Here is a 23,581-nt window from a genome sequence, read left to right as displayed (position 1 = left end):
TGGGTGACAGAGAGAGATTCCATCTCAAAAAGTAAAATAATTAATAATAATAATAAAAACACAGGAAGCATTGCCAGAAATAAAGGATATTTCATAGTAATTAAAAGATTCACCCACAAGAAAATTATAATCCTAAATTTGTATACATTAATTTGTATGCATTGGTGACATAGCCTCAAAATATGTAAATCATAAATGTACAGACCCTGAAGGAGAAAGGCAAGTCCACATACATAACACTTTTAAAACACTATTTTAAATAACTGGTAGAATTAGATGCAAATAGTTTAAAGAAAATATTAGTCAACTGAATCAATGGTATAAAAATAGGATAATACATTATGAACCTAATGCAAGATTAACTTATACACACACACACACACACACATACACACACACAAATCAGTTTTGGATACAAAATCATGGTACCAAAAAAGCAATTGTTTCTGTATACCAGCCATGATCAGAAAATTAAGTTTTAAAATTAGGGTATTTATAGTAAAACAAAACAGTAAATTCTTAGGAAGAAATCTAAAGCTATGCAAGACTTCTACACTGAAAACTATAAAACATTAAGACAAAGGCAACTTAAATGGAGATTTCCATACTGTAAAAATGCCAATTCTTTTAAAATTAATCTATCAATTCAATATAAATCCAATTTCTCAGGAGATTGTGTGTATACATTGACAAATTCTTTTATATTGATATAGAAATTCAAAGAGACTCGAATGGCCAAGATAATATTGAAAAAGTTGGAAAATTATTGGATATCAAAACATTATAAAATTATGAAAATTAAGAGTTTGATGTTGACAAATAGACTAATGGAACAGAATAGAGTACAGGCATACCTGCATACAGACAAGAACTTGATTTACGAGAAAAGTGACACTGCAAACTTGAAGAAAACGAGTTGGACCAAATGTATATCCATATAGGAAAAAAACCACCTTCACCTTTACCTCATAACACACTCAAAAATCAATCCGGGTATGTTGTAGATTTAAGTGCGGAAGTTAAAACAAGAGTTCTAGAAGACAACATTGGAGAGTATGCAAAGATAAGTTCAACAAGACCCAAAAAGCATTAGCCATAAAATATAATAAATTGTAGTACATTAAAATTAAAAACTGCTATTCATCAAAAGATACCATTAAGAGGGGAAAAAAGGAAATACACAGAGTGGGAGGTGACATTTGTAATCAATAAAATGAAGAAAGTATTCAGAATACATAAACTATAAATCCATTAAAAACTAGAGACCCCAATTTTTCAAATGGGCAAAAATATTTGACTTTTCACAAACGAAGATATCCAAACGGTACTATGCAATGAAAAGGTACTAAATCTTACAGAGATAAGAAGCAGATTATAACCACAATGCCAAACTATTACTCAACCACTAGAATTACTAAACAAAAACAAAAACAAACCAGAAAGACCCCAGCACAGTAAGTGACATTACAAAGAGTTGGCAAGAATGTGAAGCAACAGGAACAGTGTGTTAATGCAAATTGACACAACCATTTGCAAACTTGTTTGGCAATGTGCTGATTGTGTGTAGTGTTATGTACAGCTGCATGACAAATTGTCTGAAAATTTAGGAACTGGAAGCAACAAACATCTATCATTGTAGTTTCTGTGGATCAGGCCTATATGAACTATCTAGCCAGGTAGTTCTGGTTTTTGGAATTTCAAAAGGTAACAGTTAAGGTATTGACGGGGCCTATAGTCATCTCAAGGCACATAGCTACTGGTGGCCTGGCAAGATGCACTTACAAGAGTGTCTCCGTAGGGCTTCCTCTGTAAATGGCAGCCTGCTTCCCCAGAATAAGCAATCCAAGAGGTAGTGAGAGAGACCATCCAAGACAGAATAATCTTTTTATAACTTCATCTTGAAAATGACGTCCCATCACCTCTGCCATATTCTATTTGTTAAATATAAAAATATAAATTTCTTTTTATTATATTTTGTTAAATATAAAAAGTGATTTGATAATCACTTTTAACAAACAGAGTATGTGTTATTCTGTTGAGACCAGTCTGGCCTCAACAGAGAGGATTACATAAGGGTATGAATACCATGAGGCAGTGACCATTGAGGGGCATCTTGGAAACTGACTACCAGAAATGGCATCTGCTAAAGCTGAACGAATAGCACAAAGGCAACTTCACTTCTAAGTATATGCCCAACAGCATGTACATATATGTACACCAAAAAATATAGACCAAATGTTCACAGTAGCCTTAGGTGTAATGGACAAATACCTGTTAACAACTCAAATGTCTATCAGAATGAATAAATAAATCATGATGTATTCTTGCAATTACATACTACACATTTTTCAAAATGAAGGAACTACTGTTACATGCAACAACAAAGATGAATCTCACAAATAGAATGTTGAGTGAATTTCAAGTCCTAGCACGTAAGACTGCATACTGCCTATAAAAGCGAAAACTAACCCGTGGTGCTACAAGTTAGAATAGGTGATTACCTTTGAAGAGAAAGCGGCAGTGACTGGAAGCTGGTATGAGGGGGGCCTTCGGGAGTGCTGGTGAGATTCAATTTCTTAATCTGCATTGTGTTATAGGGTGAGTTCAATTTGTAAAAGTTTGTACATTAACATTTCATGAACTTTTCTGTATATATTTTATCTTCAATTAAAAAGTATATTAATACGTGAAAAAAGGAAGCACATCAAAGCATGACACTTACATAGTAGGACAGATGAAAATTGGGATAAAATTATCAGAAAAACAATTTAAGTGGTATAAAAGCTGTAATTGGTAAAATACAATACATTATTAGTAAAACAAACAAAGGAATCAACAAAAAGACCATTAGGAGGTAGAGATTTTCTTAACAAAGTTCTGAGAGTTAGAAGTGCCACCTCACTGTTGACCCCCTGTAACGATATTGTTGAAGGATTTGAACCAGAGCGATAGAGTACAACTTTTATTCTTCTACATTCCCATTACCATCCTGTCCTCCCCTTATGCCTAGGTGTCTGTTTTCCCCAAGGTGTCTGAAACCACAGTGGGGAGAAATTTACAAAGCAAATAACCACAGAGCTTCAATGCAGCAAAAGCAGCTGTATGGTCATAGCAAAATTTCCAAGCCATCATTATCTCTGTATGTTCATGAGCCTGAATTATGCTTGATTTGAGTTTCGGATTGAAAAATGCCTTCAGATTGTTTAATCAGAATTCCAGGAATATGGAGAATTTAAAAATCATTAGATCATAATGGGACATTTTTTATCTATGAAAATTTTTACCAAATATAAAAGAAAGGAAATGACAGACAATATGACCGAATAAAGAGGTAAATTGTAAAAATAAGTCTGAGTGGCTAGCACTTCAAAAAATTTATCTTCTTTTGTAGTTGAAAATTTAAAAATGACATTTGTGCATACTTAATTGAAGTAATATATAACATTACAAAGAATTTCAAGACTTTCTTTCCTAATATGGGTGCAAGATGGGTCACAAGAGAAGCTGGAATATGAAAATAACCTTTAGTTCAGTAAGAATTTTCTGTCACTTTTGCATTTAAAGCAAAAGAAGGAAGGAAGAGACAAGTAAAATGAATACCTATATAATTTAATATCAAGGTTCAAATAAGAAAGGTACTGATTGATTTTTGATGCTCACAATTTAAAAATTTTAACTTTTCATTTTACTGTTGAAAACCAACAGCTTCAGAGCAACTTTTGAAATTATTGTATTACCATTTGAGATTGCAGGAGGAATTTTTTTTTTTTTTTTTCAGTCTTCAAAAACAGTTCCTCAGTTTAGAGAAGGAAATTGAGGGTAGTCCATTCCCTTATGTGTTTTCTTTTGAGGCATGCCCTGCATTATATTTATCCTTTCTAAAAAGCTTTGAATGTGAACAACCACAGGGTGAGGACTTGTCCTGGGAGCTCATTTTTTTCTTTTTTTCTTCTTCTTTTTTTTAAATTATACTTTAAGTTCTAGGGTACATATGCACAACGTGCAGGTTTGATACATAGGTATACGTGTGTCATGTTGGTTTGCTGCACCCATCAACTGGTCATTTACATTAGGTATTTCTCCTAATGTTATCCCTTCCCAGCCCCCTACCCCACAACAGACCCCAGTGTGTGATGTTCCCTGCCCTGTGTCCAAGTGATTTCATTGCTCAGTTCCCACCTACGAGTGAGAACATGTGATGTTTGGTTTTCTGTCATTGTGATAGCTTGCTGAGAATGATGGTTTCCAGCTTCATCCACGTGCCTGCAAAGGACATGAACTCATCCTTTCTTTTTTTTTTTTTTGAGACAAGAGTCTCACTTTGTCACCCAGGCTGGAGTGCAGTGGCGTGATCTTGGCTCACTGCAAGCTCTGCCTCCCGTGTTCACGCCATTCTCCTGCCTCAGCCTCCTGAGTAGCTAGACTATAGGCGCCCGCCACCATGCCTGGCTCATTTTTTTTTTTTTTTTTTTTTTGTATTTTTAGTAGAGACGGGGTTTCACCGTGTTAGCCAGGATGGTCTCGATCTCCTGACCTCGTGATCCACTCGCCTCGGCCTCCTAAAGTGCTGGGATTACAGGCGTGAGCCACTGCGCCCAGCCGAACTCATCCTTTCTTATGGCTATATAGTATTCCATCATGTATATGTGCCACATTTTCTTAATCCAGTCTTTCATTGATGGACATTTGGGTTGGTTCCAAGTCTTTGCTATTGTGAATAGTGCTGCAATAAACATATGTGTGCATGTGTCTTTATAGTAGCATGATTTATAATCCTTTGGGTACATACCCAATAATGGAATTGCTGGATCAAATGGTATTTCTAGTTCTAGATCCTTGAGGAATCGCCACATTGTCTTCCACAATGGTTGAATGAATTTACACTCTCACCAACAGTGTAAAAGCATTCCTATTTCTCCACATCCTCTCCAGCATCTGTTATTTCCTTACATTTTAATGATCACCATTCTAACTGGCATGAGAAGATATCTTATTGTGGTTTTGATTTGCATTTCTCTGATGACCAGTGATGATGAGCATTTTTTCATGTGTCTGTTGGCTGCATAAATCTCTTCTTTTGAGAAATGTCTCTTCATATCCTTTGCCCACTTTTTGATGGGGTTGTCTGTTTTTTTTCTTGTACATTTGTTTCAGTTCTTTGTAGATTCTGGATATTAGCCCTTTGTCAGATGGGTAGATTACAAAATTTTTCTCCCATTCTGTAGGTTGTCTGTTCACTCTAATGGTAGTTTCTTTTGCTGTGCAGAAGCTCTTTAGTTTAATTAGATCCCATTTGCTAATTTTGGCTTTTGTTGCTATTGCTTTTGGTGTTTTAGTCATGAAGTCCTTGCCCATGCCTATGTCCTGAATGGTATTGCCTAGGTTTTCTTCTAGGGATTTTATGGTTTTAAGTGTAATATTTAAGTCTATAATCCATCTTGAATTAATTTTTGTATAAGGTGTAAGGAAGGGATCCTGTTTCAGCTTTCTTCATGTGGCTATTTAGTTTTCCCAGCACCATTTATTAAATAGGGAATCTTTCCCCCATTTGTTGTTTTTGTCAGGTTTGTCAAAGATCAGATTGTTGTAGATGTGTGGTATTATTTCTGTGGCCTCTGTTCTGTTCTATTGGTCTATATCTCTATTTTGGTACCAGTACCATGCTGTTTTGCTTACTGTAGCCTTGTGGTATAGTTTGAAGTCAGGTAGTGTTATGCCTCCAGCATTGTTCTTTTTGCTCGGGATTGTCTTGGCAATGTGGGCTCTTTTTTGGTTCCATATGAAATTTAAAGTAGTTTTTTTCCAATTCTGTGAAGAAAGTCATTGGTAGCTTATTGGGGATGGCATTGAATCTGTAAATTACCTTGGGCAGTATGGCCATTTTCACAATATTGATTTTTCCTATCCATGAGCACGGAATGTTCTTCCATTTGTTTGTGTCCTCTTTTATTTCCTTAAGTAGTGGTTTGTAGTTCTCCTGGAAGAGGTCCTTCACATCCCTTGTAAGTTGGATTCCTAGATATTTTATTCTCTTTGTAGCAATTGTGAATGGGAGTTCACTCATGATTTGGCTCTCTGTTATTGGTGTATAGGAATGCTTGTGATTTTTGCACATTGATTTTGTATCTGAGACTTTGCTGAAGTTGCTGATCAGCTTAAGGAGATTTGGGGCTGAGACAATGGGGTTTTCTAAATATACAATCATGTCATCTGCAAACAGGGACAATTTGACTTCCTCTTTTCCTCATTGAATACACTTTCTTTCTTTCTCCTGCCTGATTGCCCTGGCCAGAACTTCTAACACTATGTTGAATAAGTATGATGAGAGAGAGCATCCTTGTCTTGTGCCAGTTTTCAAAGGGAACGCTTCCAGTTTTTGCCCATTCAGTATGATATTGCCTGTGGGATTGTCATAAATAGCTCTTATTATTTTGAGATATATTCCATCGATACCTAGTTTATTGAGAGTTTTTAGCATGAAGGGGTGTTGAATTTTGCTGAAGGCCTTTTCTGCATCTGTTGAGATAATCATGTGGTTTTTGCCTTTGATTCTGTTTATGTGATGGATTACATTTATTGATTTGCGTATGTTGAACCAGCCTTGCATCCCAGGGATGAAGCTGACTTGATTGTGGTTGATAAGCTTTTTGATGTGCTGCTGGATTCAGTTTGCCAGCAGTTTGTTTTATTTTATTTTTATTTATTTATTTATTTAGACACAGAGTCTAGCTCTGTTGCCCAGGCTGGAGTGCAGTGGTATGATCTCAGCTCACTGCAAGTTCTACCTCCTGGGTTCATGCCATTCTCCTGCCTCAGCCTCCCGATTAGCTGTGACTACAGGCACCTGCCACCATGCCTGGCTAATTTTTTTGTATTTTTAGTAGAGACAGGGTTTCATCGTGTTAGCCAGGATGGTCTCAATCTCCTGACCTGGTGATTCACCCGCCTCGGCCTCCCAAAGTGCTGGGATTACAGGCGTGAGCCACCAGGCGCGGCCTGCCAGTATTTCATTGAGGATTTTCACATAGATGTTCATCAGGGATATTGGTCTAAAATTGTCGTTTTTGTTGTGTATTTGCCAAGCTTTGGTATCAGGATGATGCTGGCCTCATAAAATGAGTTAGGGAGGATTCCCTCTTTTTCTATTGATTGGAATAGTTTCAGAAGGAATGGTACCAGCTGTTCCTTGTACCTCTGGTAGAATTTGGCAGTGAATCCATCAGGTCCTGGACTTTTTTTTTTGGTTGGTAGGCTACCAAAAAATTATTGCCTCAATTTCAGAGCCTGTTATTTGTCTATTCAGAGATTCAATTTCTTCCTGGTTTAGTCTTGGGAGGGTGTGGGTTTCCAGGAATGTATCCATTTCTTCTAGATTTTCTAGTTTATTTGCATCGAGGCATTTATAGTGTTATCTGATGGTAGGTTGTATTTCCGTGGGATCAGTGGTGATCTTCTCTTTATCATTTTTTCTTGTGTCTCTTTGATTTTTCTCTCTTTTCTTCTTTATTAGTCTTGCTAGTGGTCTATCAATTTTGTTGATCTTTTCAAAAAACCAGCTCCTGGATGCATTAATTTTTTTTGAAGGGTTTTATGTGTCTCTATCTTTTTCATATCTGCTCTGATCTTAGTTATTTCTTGCCTTCTACTAGCTTTTGAATATGTTTGCTCTTGCTTCTCTAGTTCTTTTAATTGTGATGTTAGGGTGTCGATTTTAGATCTTTCCTGCTTTCTCTTGTGGGCATTTAGTGCTATAAATTTCCCTCTACAAACTGCTTTAAATGTGTCCCAGAGATTCTGGTACATTGTGTCTTTGTTCTCATTGGTTTCAAAGAACATCTTTATTTCTGCCTTCATTTCGTTATTTACCCAGCTGTTATTCAGGAGCAGGTTGTTCAGTTTCCATGTCGTTGTGTGGTTTTGAGTGAGTTTCTTAATCCTGAGTTCTAATTTGATTGCACTGTGGTCTAAGAGACAGTTTGTTGTGATTTCTGTTCTTTAACATTTTCTGAGGAGTGCTTTACTTCCAATTATGTGGTCTATTTTAGAATAAGTGTGATGTAGTGCTGAGAAGAATTTATATTCTGTTGATTTGGGGTGGAGACTTCTGTAGATTTCTATTAGGTCTGCTTGGTGCAGAGCTGAGTTCAAGTCCTGGATATCCTTGTTAACCTTCTGTCTCTTTGATCTGTCTAACATTGACAGTGGGGTGTTAAAATCTCCCATGATTATTGTATGGGAGTCTAAGTCTTTTTGTAGGTCTCTAAGGACTTGCTTTATGAATCTGGGTGCTCCTGCATTGGGTGCATATATATTTAGGATAGTTAGCTCTTCTTGTTGAATTGATCCCTTTACCATTATGTAATGGTCTTCTTTGTCTCTTTTGATCTTTGTTGGTTTAAAGTCTGTTTTATCAGAGACTAAAATTGCAATCCCTGCTTTTTTTTTTTTTTCTTTCCATTTGCTCAATCTTCCTCCATCCCTTTATTTTTAGCCTATGTGTGTCCCTGCATGTGAGATGGGTCTCCTGAATACAGCACAGTGGTTGGTCTTAACTCTTTATTCAATTTGCCAGTCTGTGTCTTTTAATTGGGGCGTTTAGCCCCTTTACATTTCAGGTTAATATTGTTATGTGTGAATTTGATCCTGTCATTATGATGTTAGCTGGTTATTTTGCCTGTTAATTGAGGCAGTTTCTTCATAGCATCGATGGTCTTTACAATTTGGTATGTTTTTGCAGTAGCTGGTTATTCCTTTCCATGTTTAGTGCTTCCTTCAGGAACTCTTGTAAGGCAGTCCTGGTGGTGACAAAATCTCTCAGCATTTGCTTGTCTGTAAAGGATTTTATTTCTCCTTATCTTATGAAACTTAGTTTGGCTGGCTATGCAATTCTGCATTGAAAATTCTTTTCTTTAAGAATGTTGAATATTGACCCCCACTCTATTCTGGCTTGTCAGGTTTCTGCAGAGAGATCAGCTGTTAGTCTGATGGGTTTCCCTTTGTGGGTAACCTAACCTTTCTCTCTGGCTGCCCTTAATATTTTTTCCTTCATTTCAACCTTGGTGAATCTGACAATTATGTGTCTCGGGGTTGCTCTTCTCAAGGAGTATCTTTGTGGTGGTCTCTGTATTTCCTGAATTTGAATGTTGGCCTGCCTTGCTAGGTTGGAGAAGTTCTCCTGGATAATATCCTGAAGTGTGTTTTCCAACTTGGTTCCATTCTCCCCATCACTTTCAGGCACACCAATCAAACGTAGATTTGGTCTTTTCACATAGTCCTATATTTCTTGGAGGCTTTGTTTGTTTCTTTTTACTCTGAACTTTTCTTCTCACTTTATTTGATTAACTTGATCTTCAATCACTGATACCCTTTCTTCCACTTGATCGAATCAGCTGTTGAAGCTTGTGCATGTGTTATGTAGTTTTCGTGCCATGGTTTTCAACTCCAGGTCATTTAAGGCCTTCTCTACACTGTTGATTCTAGTTAGCCATTCGTCTAACCTTTTTCAAGGTTTTAACTTCCTTGCAATCAGTTCGAATATGCTCCTTTAGCTCGGAGAAGTTTGTTATTACCAATCTTCTGAAGCCTATTTCTGTCAACTTGTCAAGGTCATTCTCCATCCAGCTTTGTTCCATTGCTGGTGAGGGGCTGTGATCCTCTCGAGAAGAGGTGCTATGGTTTTTAGAATTTTCAGCTTTTCTGCTCTGGTTTCTCCCCATCTTTATGGTTTTATCTACCTTTGGTCTTTGATATTGGTGACCTACAGATGGGGTTTTAGTGTGGATGTCCTTTTTGTTGATGTTGATGCTATTCCTTTCTCTTTGTTTGTTTTCTTTCTAACAGTCAGGTCCCTCAGCTGCAGGTCTGTTGGAGTTTGCTGTAGGTCCACTCCAGACCCTTTTTGCCTGGGTATCACCAGTGGAGGCTGCAGAACAGCGAATATTGCAAAACAGCAAATATTGCTGCCTGATCCTTCCTCTGGAAGCTTCCTCCCAGAGGGTGACCCACTTATATGATGTGTCTCTCAGCCCCTACTGGGAGGTTTCTCCCAGTTAGGCTACATGGGGGTCAAGGACCCACTTGAGAAGGCAGTCTGTCCATTCTCAGAGACATACACTATGCTGGGAGAACCATTGCTCTCTGCAGAGCTGTTAGACAGGGATGTTTCAGTCTGAAGAAGTTGTCTGCTGCCTTTGGTTCAGCTATGCCCTGCCCAGAGGTGGTCTACAGAGGCAGTAGGCCTTGCTGAGCTGTGGTGGGCTCCCCCCAATTTGAGCTTCCCAGCTGCTTTCTTTACCTACTGAAGCCTCTGCAATGGCAGACGTCCCACCCAAGCCAGGCTGCCACCTCACTGTTCAATCTCAGACTGCCACGCTAGCAGTGAGCAAGGCTCCATGGGCATGGGACCTGCCGAGCCAGGCATGGGAGAGAATCTCCTTGTCTGCCAGTTGCTAAGACCTTGGGAAAAGCACAGTATTTGGGCAGCAGAGTCCCGTTTTTCCAGGTACAGTCTGTCACGGCTTCCCTTGGCTAGGAAAGGAAATCCCCTAACCCCTTCTCTTCCCAGGTGAGGCGATGGCCTGCCCTGCTTTGGCTCACCCGCCATGGGCTGCACCCACTGTCCAACCAGTCCCAATGAGATGAACTGGGTACCTCAGTTGGAAATGCAGAAATCACCCGTCTTCTGCATCACACTGGGAGCTGCAGACCAGAGCAGTTCCTATTTGGCCATCCTGGAACAGGCCTCTGGACCTCTTACCTGTTTCTTATAAACTCACTTTAGAAAGAGATGGTAGAGACAGTAGAAGAGACATATGAGAAAAACTAGTTGATTGCCTTCAAAACTGAAAGAATAGAAATGGCCCTTCCTGAAATAAACAAAAAAGATTGGATTCATTACAAAATGTTCATTCTTTTGTTTTGTTAGTTTAAAATAATTCTCACATAAAACAAATTTGAAGAGAGTATGAGTGTATGTGTGAACATATACATATAAACACTTGTAAATTACAGTTATATAGTTTTAAAATAATCCAACGCCAAAGGTTAAAGAACTAGTTCCTTCTTTCCTCCATTGATTAACACTGTTCCCTTTCTCAAGAATCATTTGACCATGTATGTGTGAGTCTATTTGAGATGTTCTATATTTTTTGTTACATGTCTATCCTTATACCAATACCATACTGTCTTGATTACTGTCACTTTACAGTAAGTCTTGAAATTATAAGGTAAGACTTCCAGCCTTGTTTTCCTTGTTCAAAATTGTTTTGGCTCTCCTCGGTCCTTTGGGTTTATATACATTTAGTATCAGCTTGTTAATTTACATGGAAAAAAAAATCCAGGGATTTTGGTTGGTATTACTTTGAATCTGTAGATCAATTTGAAGAGAACTGGGATGTAAACAATATTGAGACTTCTATGAATATGGTACATCTCTCCATTTATTTAGGTCTTCTTCAATACATTTTATATATGTTTTTTAGTATTTAGCGAAGAGATCTTACATATGTTAAATTTATTTATAAATATCTCATGTTTTTGATGTTATAAATGGTATTTTTAGAAATCTCAATTTCTAATTGTTGCTATTTTATAGAACCATAAGTAATGTTTGCATATTAGCCTTGTCTCCTGTAACCTTACTAAATTTATTCATTTCTCAAGATTCCATAGGATTTTCTAAATATTTAATCATGTCACCAATGAAGAAAGATAGCTTTCTTTCTTTTCCTAACTATATGCCTTTCATTTCTTTGTATGCCTTTCATTTATCTCTTTTTTTTTTCTTTTTTGGTTTTGTGGCAGTAGCTAGGATTCTCAGTATAGTGTTGAAGAGAAGTGGTGAAAATGAATATACTCATCTTGTTCCAGATCCTAAAAGGAAAGCATTCAGCCTTTCACCATTAAGTATGATCTTACCTCACAGTTAGGAGAAATCTTATTTTTCATAGATGCCCTTTATCAGATTAAGGAATTTTCCTTCTATTGCTTGTTCACTGAGAGTTCTTACGATGAACAGATGTTGAATTTTGTTAAGTGCTTTTTCTTTATCTATTGAAATTGTTTTTTTTTTGTTTGTTTTTTTGTTTTTGCTTTTATTTTGTTAACATGGTAAATTACATTGATTTATTGTATGTTAAACTGACCTTACAATTCTGGGGTAAATCTCACTTGGTCATGATGTATTGCCCTTTTTATATATTGCTTGATTTTAATTACTAATATTTTGCTAAGGATTCTTGCCTTTATGCTCATGAGAAATATTGGTCTGTAATTTTATTTTCTTATAATGTGATTGTCTAGTTATAGTTTCAGGGTGGCACTGGCCTCATAGTATGAGTTGGAAAGTGTTCTGTCCTCGTTTAGTTTCTAAAACAGTTTGCATAGGATTGGCATATTTTTTTCAATATTTCATAGGATTTATCATTGAACCCATCTGGATCTGGAATTGTGGGAAGATTTTAAGTTACAAATTCTAGTTTTAGCTAATATAGGATATTCAGGTATTCTACTTCTTTTCTGAGTCAGTTTTGGTCATTTGTATCCTTCAAAGATTTTGCCCCATTCATCTAAGTTAGGATTGGCAAACTCGCCTAGGTCAAATCTGGCCCTTTCAGTCCAAATCTAGTCACACTCATTTGTTTATGTATTGTCTGTGTTGCTTTTGTACTATAGTAACAGAGTTGAGTAGTTGCAACAGAAACCATAATGCTCACAAGCAGAAAATCTTTACTAGATAATAGTTACCCCTTACCCATAATTTTGCTTTCTGTAGCTTCATTTAACCAAGGTCAACTATAGTCTGAAATATTAAATGGCAAACTCCAGAAATAAACAATTGATAAGTTTTATATTGCACAATGTTCTGAGTAGCACAATGAAGTCTCATGCCATCTCTTTCTGTGACTCATTCCTTTGAACAGCATATTCATACTTTATATGCTACCTGCCCTTTAGTCACTTAGTAGCCATCTTTGATATCAGATAAAAAATATATAATATGTAGAGAGTTTGTCACTGTCTGTAATTTCAAGCATCCACTGGGTGTCTTGGAATGTATCCCCTGTGGATAAGTGGGGACTACTGTATTGGTTTAGAGATTGAATTAGGACACCTCTAAAGTGCCTGCTGTTAGGCTTAAAAGGAGGAATTACGCAATGGATTTGGTGTGGGCTATATTCTTCCAGTTTAAGTGGCAGAAATCTGCAAAGAGCCTCTCTCATCATGTTTGTCTTCCTAAACAGTGGACAACACCTTCGCAAACAGGCGGTTTTTCCTCAATAAGGATAAAGTCACCCAGAGGCATTCTGTATTCTCTCTGCCTTGGTGCATTTTATAGCCTGCAATTTGAGTATGGATAGAAGTTGTATATATTACCCTAGTGCTTATTTTATTTTGATGTACAGTTCCAGTTACTAAGGAATATGTGTTTGGATTTAAGTGTTGTGTGTAGTGTAAGAATTTGCACCAAAGCTTCTAGCTTCTTAACAGGGTTACTGAGAGGGGACATCCACCACAATAGCATTAGAGGCTGGGTGGGACACCGCAAATGAAATATCTATACCCAGATCACTTCTTATAGGAGATAAGTTGTTGTAGTACAGGAAGGGGTATTAAATTTAGATGATAGGGAAGTTTCCATGGTGTAGACAAGGGAATAGAAGTGTATTCCTCTAACCAAGTCAGGAGATGATGCTAATTATTCTTGAGAAACTGGTAGGCAAGGCAAATAAAATTTCCCATGACATTGTACGACAGTTATGGCTCTACTTTTACATTTTTATTATTATAAGTTCTAGGGTACATGTGCACAAAGTGCAGGTTTGTTACATAGGTATACATGTGTCATGTTGATTTGCTGCAGCCATCAACTCATCATTTACATTAGGTATTTCTCCCAATGCTATCCCTCCCCCAGCTCCCCACCACCCAACAGGCCCCAGTGTGCAATGTTCCCCTCCTTGTGTCCATGTGGTCGCATTGTTCAACTCCCACTTATGAGTGAGAACATGCAATGTTTGGTTTTCTGTTCTTGTGATAGTTTGCTGAGAATGATGGTTTCCAGCTTTATCCATGTCCCTGCAAAGGACATGAACCCATCCTTTTTTATGGCTGAATAGTATTCCATGGTGTATATGTGCCACATTTTCTTAATCCAGTCTATCACTGATGGGCATTTGGGTTGGTTCCAAGTCTTTGCTATTGTGAATAGTGCTGCAATAAACATACGTGTGCATATGTCTTTATAGTAGCATGATTTATAATCCTTTTGGTATATACCCAATAATGGGATTGCTGGGTCAAATGGTATTTCTAGTTCTAGATCCTTGAGGAATCCTGGCTGTACTTTGTATAGATTATTCCATGATGCCAAGCAAAACACAGTTAGGAGAAATCCTGGTAGTAGAAATTCCTTATAATTCTGAGAGTCTGTAGTTTATTTTTTTATCTGAAGGGCTAAGAGTTTTAGAATTTGTATTCCGTAGAATTAAATGAAAACATAATTCTTACCCTTTGATGCACAAAATATTTATTATAGTTTCCAAACTTTATTTGGATAACACTATTTCAAACAAAATATAGAACTCTTGTATAATAATAGCTAACAATTATTTAGAGCTTCCATGTGTCAGACTGTTCACAAAGCATTTGACACTGGCTATCTCATTTCATCTCATACAAATTCTATGACGTAGGCAATGCTATTATCCCAGTTTTACAGATAGAGAAACTGAAGCAAGAGGCTTAATTAACTTGCCACATAATAGAAATGAGTTGTTTTAGTTGTGGTCTGCAGTCATGGAAGCTGGTCCTAAGGCCTTTGGTGAGAAAATCATGATGAAGAAGGAAGTGCACAGGCCAAGAAGTCACCGTGCCTGATTTGATCAGAGAATCTGTGAGCCAGCTCAGGGAATTTAATCTATTTTTTCTCCGCTAGACACAGGGTCTCACTCTGTCACCTAGGCTGGAGCACAGTGGCTAGATCATACCTCACTGCAGCCTCAAACTCCTGGGTTCGAGCGATCCTCCTGCTCCAGCCTCCTGAGTAGCTGGGTCTATAGGTGAGTGCCACCACGCCTGGCTAGTTTTTTTATTTTTATTTCTGTAGAGACAGTCTTACTATGTTGCCCAGGCTAGTCTCAAACTCTTGGCCTCACGTGATCTTCCCACCTTGACCTCCTTAAGTGATGGTGACAGGTGTGAGCCACCATGCCAGGCCTCTGAGAGTCATTTCTAAGGAAAATGCAGATGATCACTATTCTTATCCACTTCCAGAAGTGCCATGGTGGCACCTAATTTTATCTACCTAAAAGTACTTTTATAAGTGCTTGGAGACTAGGTACTACACAGGTATCACTTTCACTGGGAGTCATGTGTAAACCCACTGACATTTCTATATTCCAAAGCTCAAGTTGCCTCAGTCCTTCCTTTTTAAGAACAAGCAGTACTCTGTGACACCCTGTGAGCAACTTTTCATACCACAGGATATCCCACACATACGAAATCCTCCAGTTTCATAGTTCGCAATTCTCCATCTACCCTGCCTGGCCACAAAGGTGTCAAAGGTGTGGCATCATAGATCCACTGACATGACTGCTTTTTGCTGAAACCTTGTTTGGTGGGTTCCCCCAGCTCACACAGTCTACCGCATTATAGTGGACATAAGAGGATTACTCCAGGTAAGGGATATTCAGAATGAATGCCCCTGAAATAGGGAGAATCCACGTGGTAGTATATTTGTTGTAAGGGTTATCAAATAACACAAGTGTTTCCATGTGACAGACAGGATTCTGACTGTTGTAAATGTAACAGCAGCTAATAGAATCATCTTGAAGTAGGTGTAATCATTATCTCCTTGTTATATGTGAAGCAGATGAAGCATGGAAAATTAAAGAGCTTGCCCAAGTTTTAATTGTAAGTGATGCCTCCAATCTGGGGCCCAGAATCCATTCCACCCCTTGTTTGTTGGTCTTAAAAACACTGAATTTGAGATTCCTAATAAGCAAGTAACCATTCATGCACTCTACCCATGTTTACTGAGTGCCCAAGAATGTCATGCATGATGCTAAGAACTAGAGACAATGCTAATTATTAGGGATTCAAATATGAAAGTGATACAGTTTCTGTCCTCAAGGACTTTATAGTATAATGGAAACATAAGTAAATGGATGATACTATAAAACATAAGGGAAACATAAGTAAATGGATGATTGTAAGTACTATCATATAGGTATTAAGTATAGCATCCATGGCATGTTAGATGAACTGAAAGGGACAATGAATCTATACTGGGATCAACAGAGAAGGCTGAAGGAATGTACCTAACCTGAGCCTTAGAGGAGAAACAGTAGTTAGCATGGTAGGGAATGGAAGGGCATTCCAGGCAGGGAGGATAATATGAGGAAAGAGAGAGTGTGTAGTCGAATGTGCAGGGAAAGTTTGTGCAGAATGGATAAATCACTGGATTGGATTATAGAGGAGGGAGCTGAATGGCAATAGATGGAACTGGAGAGGTAGAATCAGGTCATGGAAGGCCTCATGCACAAAATAATAGGTGGTTGGACTTCCTCATATAGGTAATGGAGAACCATGTTCAAGACACACACCTGGGGGAAAAGTATTTGGATTAGATTTTGAAGAAGGATATGGGATGGGTTCAGGGTGGGCAAACGGAGACTAGGCTAGTAAGTTGAGACCACTTCGCTTAGAATGATGAGAGGGCAATCTAATGTAGTACAAGGAAGGAAGGGAGGAGAGGAAACTGTTTAGAACAGAGTTTCTGCACATTTTGGGCCACATATTTCTTTGTGGTGAAGGGCTGTCCTGTGCACAGTAGGCACACTGTAAGATGTTTAGTAGCATCCTCAGCCTCCATCCACTAGATGCCAGGAGCAGGCCCTCCTCCCGTTGTGATCACCAAAAATGTTTCTTGCATGGCAAAATTACCACCATTTGAGATCTACTGGTTTAGACACACTGGTATTAAAACAGAATCAATTGGATTTGGATGTATGGAGAAGGTGGAAAATCATAGTCCAGGTTAATTTTAGGGTTTCTACATTGACAAAATGGGTGAGAAATAGATGTGAGAAGAGAGAACAGGTTTGATTTTTGAACAAATTAAATTTGAGATACTTGTGGGATATCCTAAAAAGAGATCCAAGAGATAGCTGGATGGATGGATCTGTGCTCAGAGAATTCTCAGCTGGGAGGTACAGATTTGGGGATTATTTGCATATGGATGGAAAAAAAAATATCATGGGGGTGAATGAGTTCATTCAGGGAGACTCATGAAGTAAGAAGAGAAACAGGCAGGAAATCTATGGACAACCAAGAGTTAAGGGTGGTAGAGCATTGTTTAAATCACAGTTTAATTCTTGCCAAAGAAAGGGAAGATAAAAGAGAAGTATGTATCACTATGTCATTTTTAATCAGTAATGAAGAACTTGGTATCCCATGACCCAAATGGAAGGTAAGATCTCTAAAAAAAAAAAAAAAATGACGTGTGGGAGTAATCAGGGAAATGTGCACAAGGTGGTCAGTTTTAAATTAAATGCAGTATTTGTTGAATTTATTTTTCCCTGTGCTTTCAGTGCAAAACTAAACAAAGCCTTAAAGAGTCTCATAGTTCTAGTGTGGTGAATGAATACCTAGAAATGCAAGGTTAAATTGAAAAACCCATTATACATTTATTAGCAGTGTTGTTTCACTACCTTGTCATCAATGTTCAAAAACAGTACTGCAATGGAAAGCTCAAGGGAAATGCAGGAGCTTTATATGAAGACATATTCTTTACCCTTTGATGAGGTTCTACAATGATAATTCTGGAAAAAGAAAAATGTCATGAAGCAATGAACAAAAAGAGCTTACAGGACAGAAAGCAAACCAATAACAAGAAATAGTATCAATTTTGACAGGCAGGTCAGTGAAGTAGGAAGATAATTTCCTACTAGTGACATGATTTCCACAGAGTCACAAAGCTAATTGCCTACAATGCCAATTATGGTGAGAAGCCTTAGACTAGGACAATCGCAACCTGTGAAAAAGGAACAGAATAATGAAAAGACCAGATGCTTTGGGTAAATAAGTGATTACCTAAATATAAGTTAGATACCCTTGTGAGAAACATTAACTCTTCAGGCCAACAATGTACCACCAGAGGTCCACTCCCAAATAACACTGTGTGTCTTCCAAAGGGCCTTACGACCAAACCAACACACCTATCCAAAACGCAGCTTCCACACACCGTGGCTCTGTGTGTTGAAAGGAAGACAAACTGAATCAAGTTCTTCAAATAAATTCCCCATCTCACTCATTTGTCAGAGGGAATATCCTCCAGTATTCTCTGCAATACAGGACCCTGTGCTTACCTGATTTCTGCAGGGAGCTCTGGACTGCCTTCCTGATTCCAACCTCTGTCAACCTTTTCTCTCCCTCCCTTTGCCAACATTAGAAAAGAAGTTAACAAATGGATCTAATTACCACAGTGGTTTGAGGCTTCTCAACGTTTTTTTTTTTTCCCTTCCAGCTGTAAAGATGTCCTCAGACTGAGCTTCACATTCAGAACTGCTGTCAAACTCTCACTTTAATGGGCACTTAAATTTAATGTCAAGCTGATGCCTGTGGAAGACCTTGATTAAATTTGCAAAGAGTAGACTCAAACTGAAACAGAACTTTAGAGTTGTCTCATTTCGCCTTTCAAGCTTAAATCCCAGAAGTTTTCTTTTCTTCTTTGTAAAGAATTACAGAAGTTTGCTTGCAAAGACCCTGAGTATCAATAAGACAGCAAAGTGTAACAAGCAAAACACCCTGCATGCTTTTAGAGAGAGAAGAAATCCCTTAGCTTATTAAAATTCTACGTGAATTAGAGATCTTTCCCATTGCTTTATTCCATTCCCAGCTCATTCGAAATCTATAACTATTCACTTTTATGACTCTATAATATTATAAGCAGTCCTAAAAAGTTTACTTAAAACCTTCCTAGTGTTCTTTTATGTACATGGCAATTAAGTTTTGTACTGTACGGGCAGAGTGAAAAACATTATGGAGAAACAACTTGAAAGAAATATGACAGAATCTCTCCTAACAATGTCATTGCTTCAACCAGCTACAAATTTCCAACCTGGTTTCTTTCTTTTGCTGTTTCTTCTTTTGTCTTTGATAATCATACAGCCTCTCTTACTTGAGGAGATAATAAAAGACTAAAAGTTAAAAGATCTGGAAGACTCATATTCTTTTTCACTGGCTACTGTTTTGAAAAGAGGCGGTTGGCTTTTGATTTTTCTTTTGGGTTCTTTCTACATCAACCAATTCAAACAGGTCTGCTCTCAAAGAAAACAAATCAAAATTGTCAAGACCTGTGAAGCATGAAAAATAAATTGCTTTTTCCAACTCCAAAAAGCACCAGAAAAGCATTAATTTTGATCTTTTATAAACCTCTATCCCCTATCCTGTAATCTATAGATTTCACAGAATATTTATATATTCTTCTGTATAATACATGTCTTATGAATAAATTGAATTGAACCTGTAATACAACTAATATTTAAACTAGTGTTATTTTGGAGTTGGACTAGACACATATAAAACATTCAAGTAGGATGACACAATTTCCTGGGGCTGCCAGTATAAAATAAATAGTCCAGTAAGCTACATCTACCATGCCATTAATGACTCTGTCCTTTTAGTTGGTGGGAGCACAGGCTTCATAAAAGAAGGAGAACATGAAGCAGTACAAAAAGACAGCCTTGCAAAATGCTGCCAGATACAAAACATTCTATCATAAAATTTCTCATTGAACTACAGTGGCGAGAGTGCTTCTAATATCCTTTTAACACAATGAAGACCTACATTTCTATGCTCGGCTTTCTAAAGCTAACTTAATTCTGTGGTTAAAACAGCTCCAGGTAGCACTTGTTCTTATTTTTTTTTTTTAAAAAGGACTTGTGGTTTTGCAGTCCATGGATAAAGTGGCAGGCAATCATCAGATTCCTGTTGAGAACTACAAATGATGAAGGGAGTAGCAGATGGTTTCAGAAGGCAGAGATTGATAGGGGTAATTTGTAGTGGAATAATACTATTTTCTGAACTAGGAAATAATAATTCAAAGACAAGTAAAAGTTGAGATAGTATCTCATTTAATTATATGTTGCTAAATATTCCAAGAAATCTTTGACTCAGAAGACTAAAATGAAAACTCAGTTGACGTTTTTAGTTTCTGATGATCTGATCCTGTTTAATCCTTTTCATCATGATGCAGTTTATCACATGATTAAAAACACGGTGCTGCTAAGTCTAGTTTTCTGAATACAATGTCCTCTTTTTAATTTAGTTAGTATCTGATTCAAAAGGATAAAATAAAAATATCCCTCTTTACCAGGAAAAGAAGACAGAAATACACTAATACTTTTCACATATTCCAAGGTAATAGATGAGGAAGAACTATGTTTCAAACCGGGTTTCCTGAGCACCCCAAATCCTGTTGGTGAGTGAGTAGAGCCCCGAGAGGAAATCATTATGTAGACGAGGGTATCCACAATGGCACTGCTCCACAAGGCATACGTGCCAGGGATCATCAACTTCACCTTACTCCCTTGACAAAAGCAGGCAGAGAGAACAGGGCATTGGTCTCGTATGTCTGTAATCATCCACAACATTTATTAAATTCTATTGCTGGCACTGAAAGGAGGGAGTTACTACAAGTATCGCTATTCATTGCTGAAGTTAATTAATTTACCGAATCTATTTGGTAATTCACAGCAACCACATAAGTAATAAGGTATGGAAGTTGGAGAGTAAAATAAACACTTTATATGTACAATCTTCTTGCTTGGTAATTGTCTATTCTTCATGAACCTGTCCCCAGAGTAATGGCAGCAGATAAGATGTGCCACTATTTTACATAATAAAATATCCCTATTATTCCTTAATAAATATAACTGGCTATACAAATTTTGTTTCTTTTAATTCCCAAGTCACAGTTCCCTCCGGAGAGTTTGGTGCCACTCAAAGGTGCCTGATGTAGAATAACCAAAAACAGGTCAACTCTTTAAAAAAAAAAAAGGTAAAGAAAAGTTTAAACTCTTCATTAGTGATAAGCAGTGTGTTGGATATTCCAAATGACCACTTTAAAAACTGCCAGATACAAAACATTCCATCATAAAATTTCTCACTGAACTACAGTGGTGAGAGCGCTTCTAATATTTCCCTTTTAACACAATGAAGACCTACATTTCTATGCTCGGCTTTCTAAAGCTAACTTCATTCTGTTATGACATACGACTTTCCCAATTATACACAGACACTGTCACGTACACTTTGATATTTATTAACAAAAATGGTCCAGAAAAGGATTGAGTCAAAATTACAAAGTGATAAGAGTTAAAACAAAAGTTGTTCTTAACTGTATTATAGTTTCTGGGGGACTTTAACCAGTCCCAAAAGCTATTTTTATCTCCTAAAACAGGACTTAAATGACATCACTCAAGTGATAGATTTTAATAGAAATTCTTCCTCTTTCCTTTTGTCAAAGCAAAATATAGTGAAGGTCTTTGTTTTTACCTCAAACCTGCTTTCTGTAGATGGACTGGGATGCAGTGAAGAGAGAAGTTAAATAAAAAGGTTAAAAAAAAGAAAGGCCAGGCACAGTGGCTCACACTTGTAATCCCAGCACTTTGGGAGGCTGAGGTGTGAGGATCACTTGAGCCCAGGAGTTTGAGATCTGCCTGGGCAACATAGGGAGACCCCCACCTCCACAAAAAATTTTTTAAAAAATTATCCGGGTATGGCATGCACACCTGTGGTCCCAACTACTTGGGAGGCTGAGGCAGGAGGATCACTTGAGCTGGAAAGGTCGAGGCTACAATCAGCTGTAATTGTGTCACTGCACTACAGCCTGGGTGACAGAGTGAAACCCTTTTTCAACAACAACAAAAGCAAAATCTTCAAAATGAAGGCTATTGAGGATAAAGGGTTACAAAACTGCCTAAGAATCTTCACTAAAGTAATCTTCCAGTCCTTCCATATCCATTTCCAGAGAGGAATTTAAAGAGGCCAGAGCAGATGATGCATCCTTGGCTTTCTGGATACTTGGTTTGGGTTGAGGAGTTTCTGGTTGGATAGGCTCCTTCTTTATGTCTTTACCACCATTTAGAATACGTTGGCTCTCACAAAAGAACTGATTAGGATGATTCAAAGAAAAGCCACAATCATCCACCTGTAAAGCAAGGAAATTTATATTGCATTAATACATGGCAAAGCTATAAATATATGAGTTTCAAAAACTGGTCCTAGTCCTTGTTTATAACTTAATACCTGAAACATGGATTCTAGCTGTACACATTCTAACACTTAATCAACTACTTACACCATTTCATTCAAGGAGAGCTTCAACCATTACCCAAACTTTAATGGCTCCCACATTTATATTTCTAGTCTGAGCCTCTGTGTTTGGATCCAGTTCCCTATCTAGTTTCAGTCCCTTATCCAACACCTACTCAACATCTAAGATTGCTCAAAGGCAGCTCACACCCAATAGGAAACGTATCCTTTCCCCTCTCCCCATCCTTTGCTCTCAGTGACTGGTATCACCATTCATCCTTGGGGCATACTAGACACCTTTCTCTTACCTCCCCAGTCCCCAACTCCCACCTGCCACCTCCCATCTACACCATGCCTTCAATTCTGGCAATACCCAAAACATTACCAATTCTGGTTGACAATTACATCGAAATAAAAACTTAGAAATAAAACTGTGTTTGGAATAGAAACCTGTGTGTGTGTGTGTATGTGTAGGTGTGTAGGTGTGTAGGTATGTGTGGGACACTGTGTGTTAGTGAGGCACAGGTTAGGGATCTGTGTGATCCATTATTGTATCCCCAGTTCCAAGTAAAAGGCCTGTCACATTGTAGGCCAATAAATATTTGTGTTGTTTTTGTTTTTTAAGTGATCATAAAATCACTTTTGATCATTTCGATGCTGGTCCCTGATACCACTTGTGTTTTAGCGCTTACTTGTAAGTCTGGCATATGCAATCTCATTTAGTATGATATAAACCGAAAAAGCAACCTAAGTCAATGTAATTCTTCATTCTAATCTTGGCGTTTCCTTGGTCTTCTTACAGAAAATCTCTTCTTATAAATTTAACTGTGCCTGAATACAAACATGCCTAGTTCATAACTTATGTTATTTTTTCTCAAATACTATCATTAAAATTTAACTTTGAGTATGATTTCAAATTATGCACTATAGTAATCTCTCCTTACATGCAGTTTGCTTTCCACAGTCTCAAATCCCTGCCTTCTCGCCTTCTGCAGTTGGAATTGACAACAAAAATATCATTTTGCTTGAGTGAGTGACTGCTGGTTTCTTTGGTGGTATTTTCATTTATCAAGTTTTTGGAAACTGAGAAGTCATTCCATTTCTTTTGTTCATCTGTCTTCTATTAACTAATCCTTTTATGTCTCACCCTTCATACTGAAGTGACTTGCACACTGTAGGTATCTAATATTTGGTGAGGTGGACCCAGAAATAGTGTATACCAGTGATAATTTTGCATATTTAATTAAAGCCTTACTATATAAAA

At 37.6% G+C, this 23,581-nt stretch overlaps 3 protein-coding genes across 4 annotated transcripts in view; 2 read left to right on the top strand and 1 right to left on the bottom strand.

Moving 5' to 3' along the window:
* Positions 1-23,581, top strand: part of DST (dystonin) — a 1,587,602-nt gene that overhangs the window by 416,705 nt on the left and 1,147,316 nt on the right. The window lies entirely within an intron of this gene.
* The window catches only part of LOC126953305 (60S ribosomal protein L21-like), a 710,657-nt gene that overhangs the window by 466,249 nt on the left and 220,827 nt on the right, over positions 1-23,581 (top strand). The gene's annotated exons all lie outside the window — the stretch shown is intronic.
* PRIM2 (DNA primase subunit 2) overlaps positions 21,310-23,581 on the bottom strand; it is a 311,497-nt gene continuing 309,225 nt past the window's right edge. Inside the window, exon 14 of the mRNA XM_050788782.1 lies at positions 21,310-22,213. Within this exon, the coding sequence (XP_050644739.1) occupies positions 21,983-22,213 (231 nt within the window). The 3' untranslated portion in view covers positions 21,310-21,982. The remainder of the gene's footprint in view (positions 22,214-23,581) is intronic.

This window comes from Macaca thibetana, chromosome 4 (genome assembly GCF_024542745.1).
Source record: "Macaca thibetana thibetana isolate TM-01 chromosome 4, ASM2454274v1, whole genome shotgun sequence".
NCBI lineage: Eukaryota > Metazoa > Chordata > Mammalia > Primates > Cercopithecidae > Macaca > Macaca thibetana.
The sequence above is the reverse complement of the archived record's forward strand: the minus strand, read 5'-3'. Positions and strand labels throughout refer to the sequence as shown.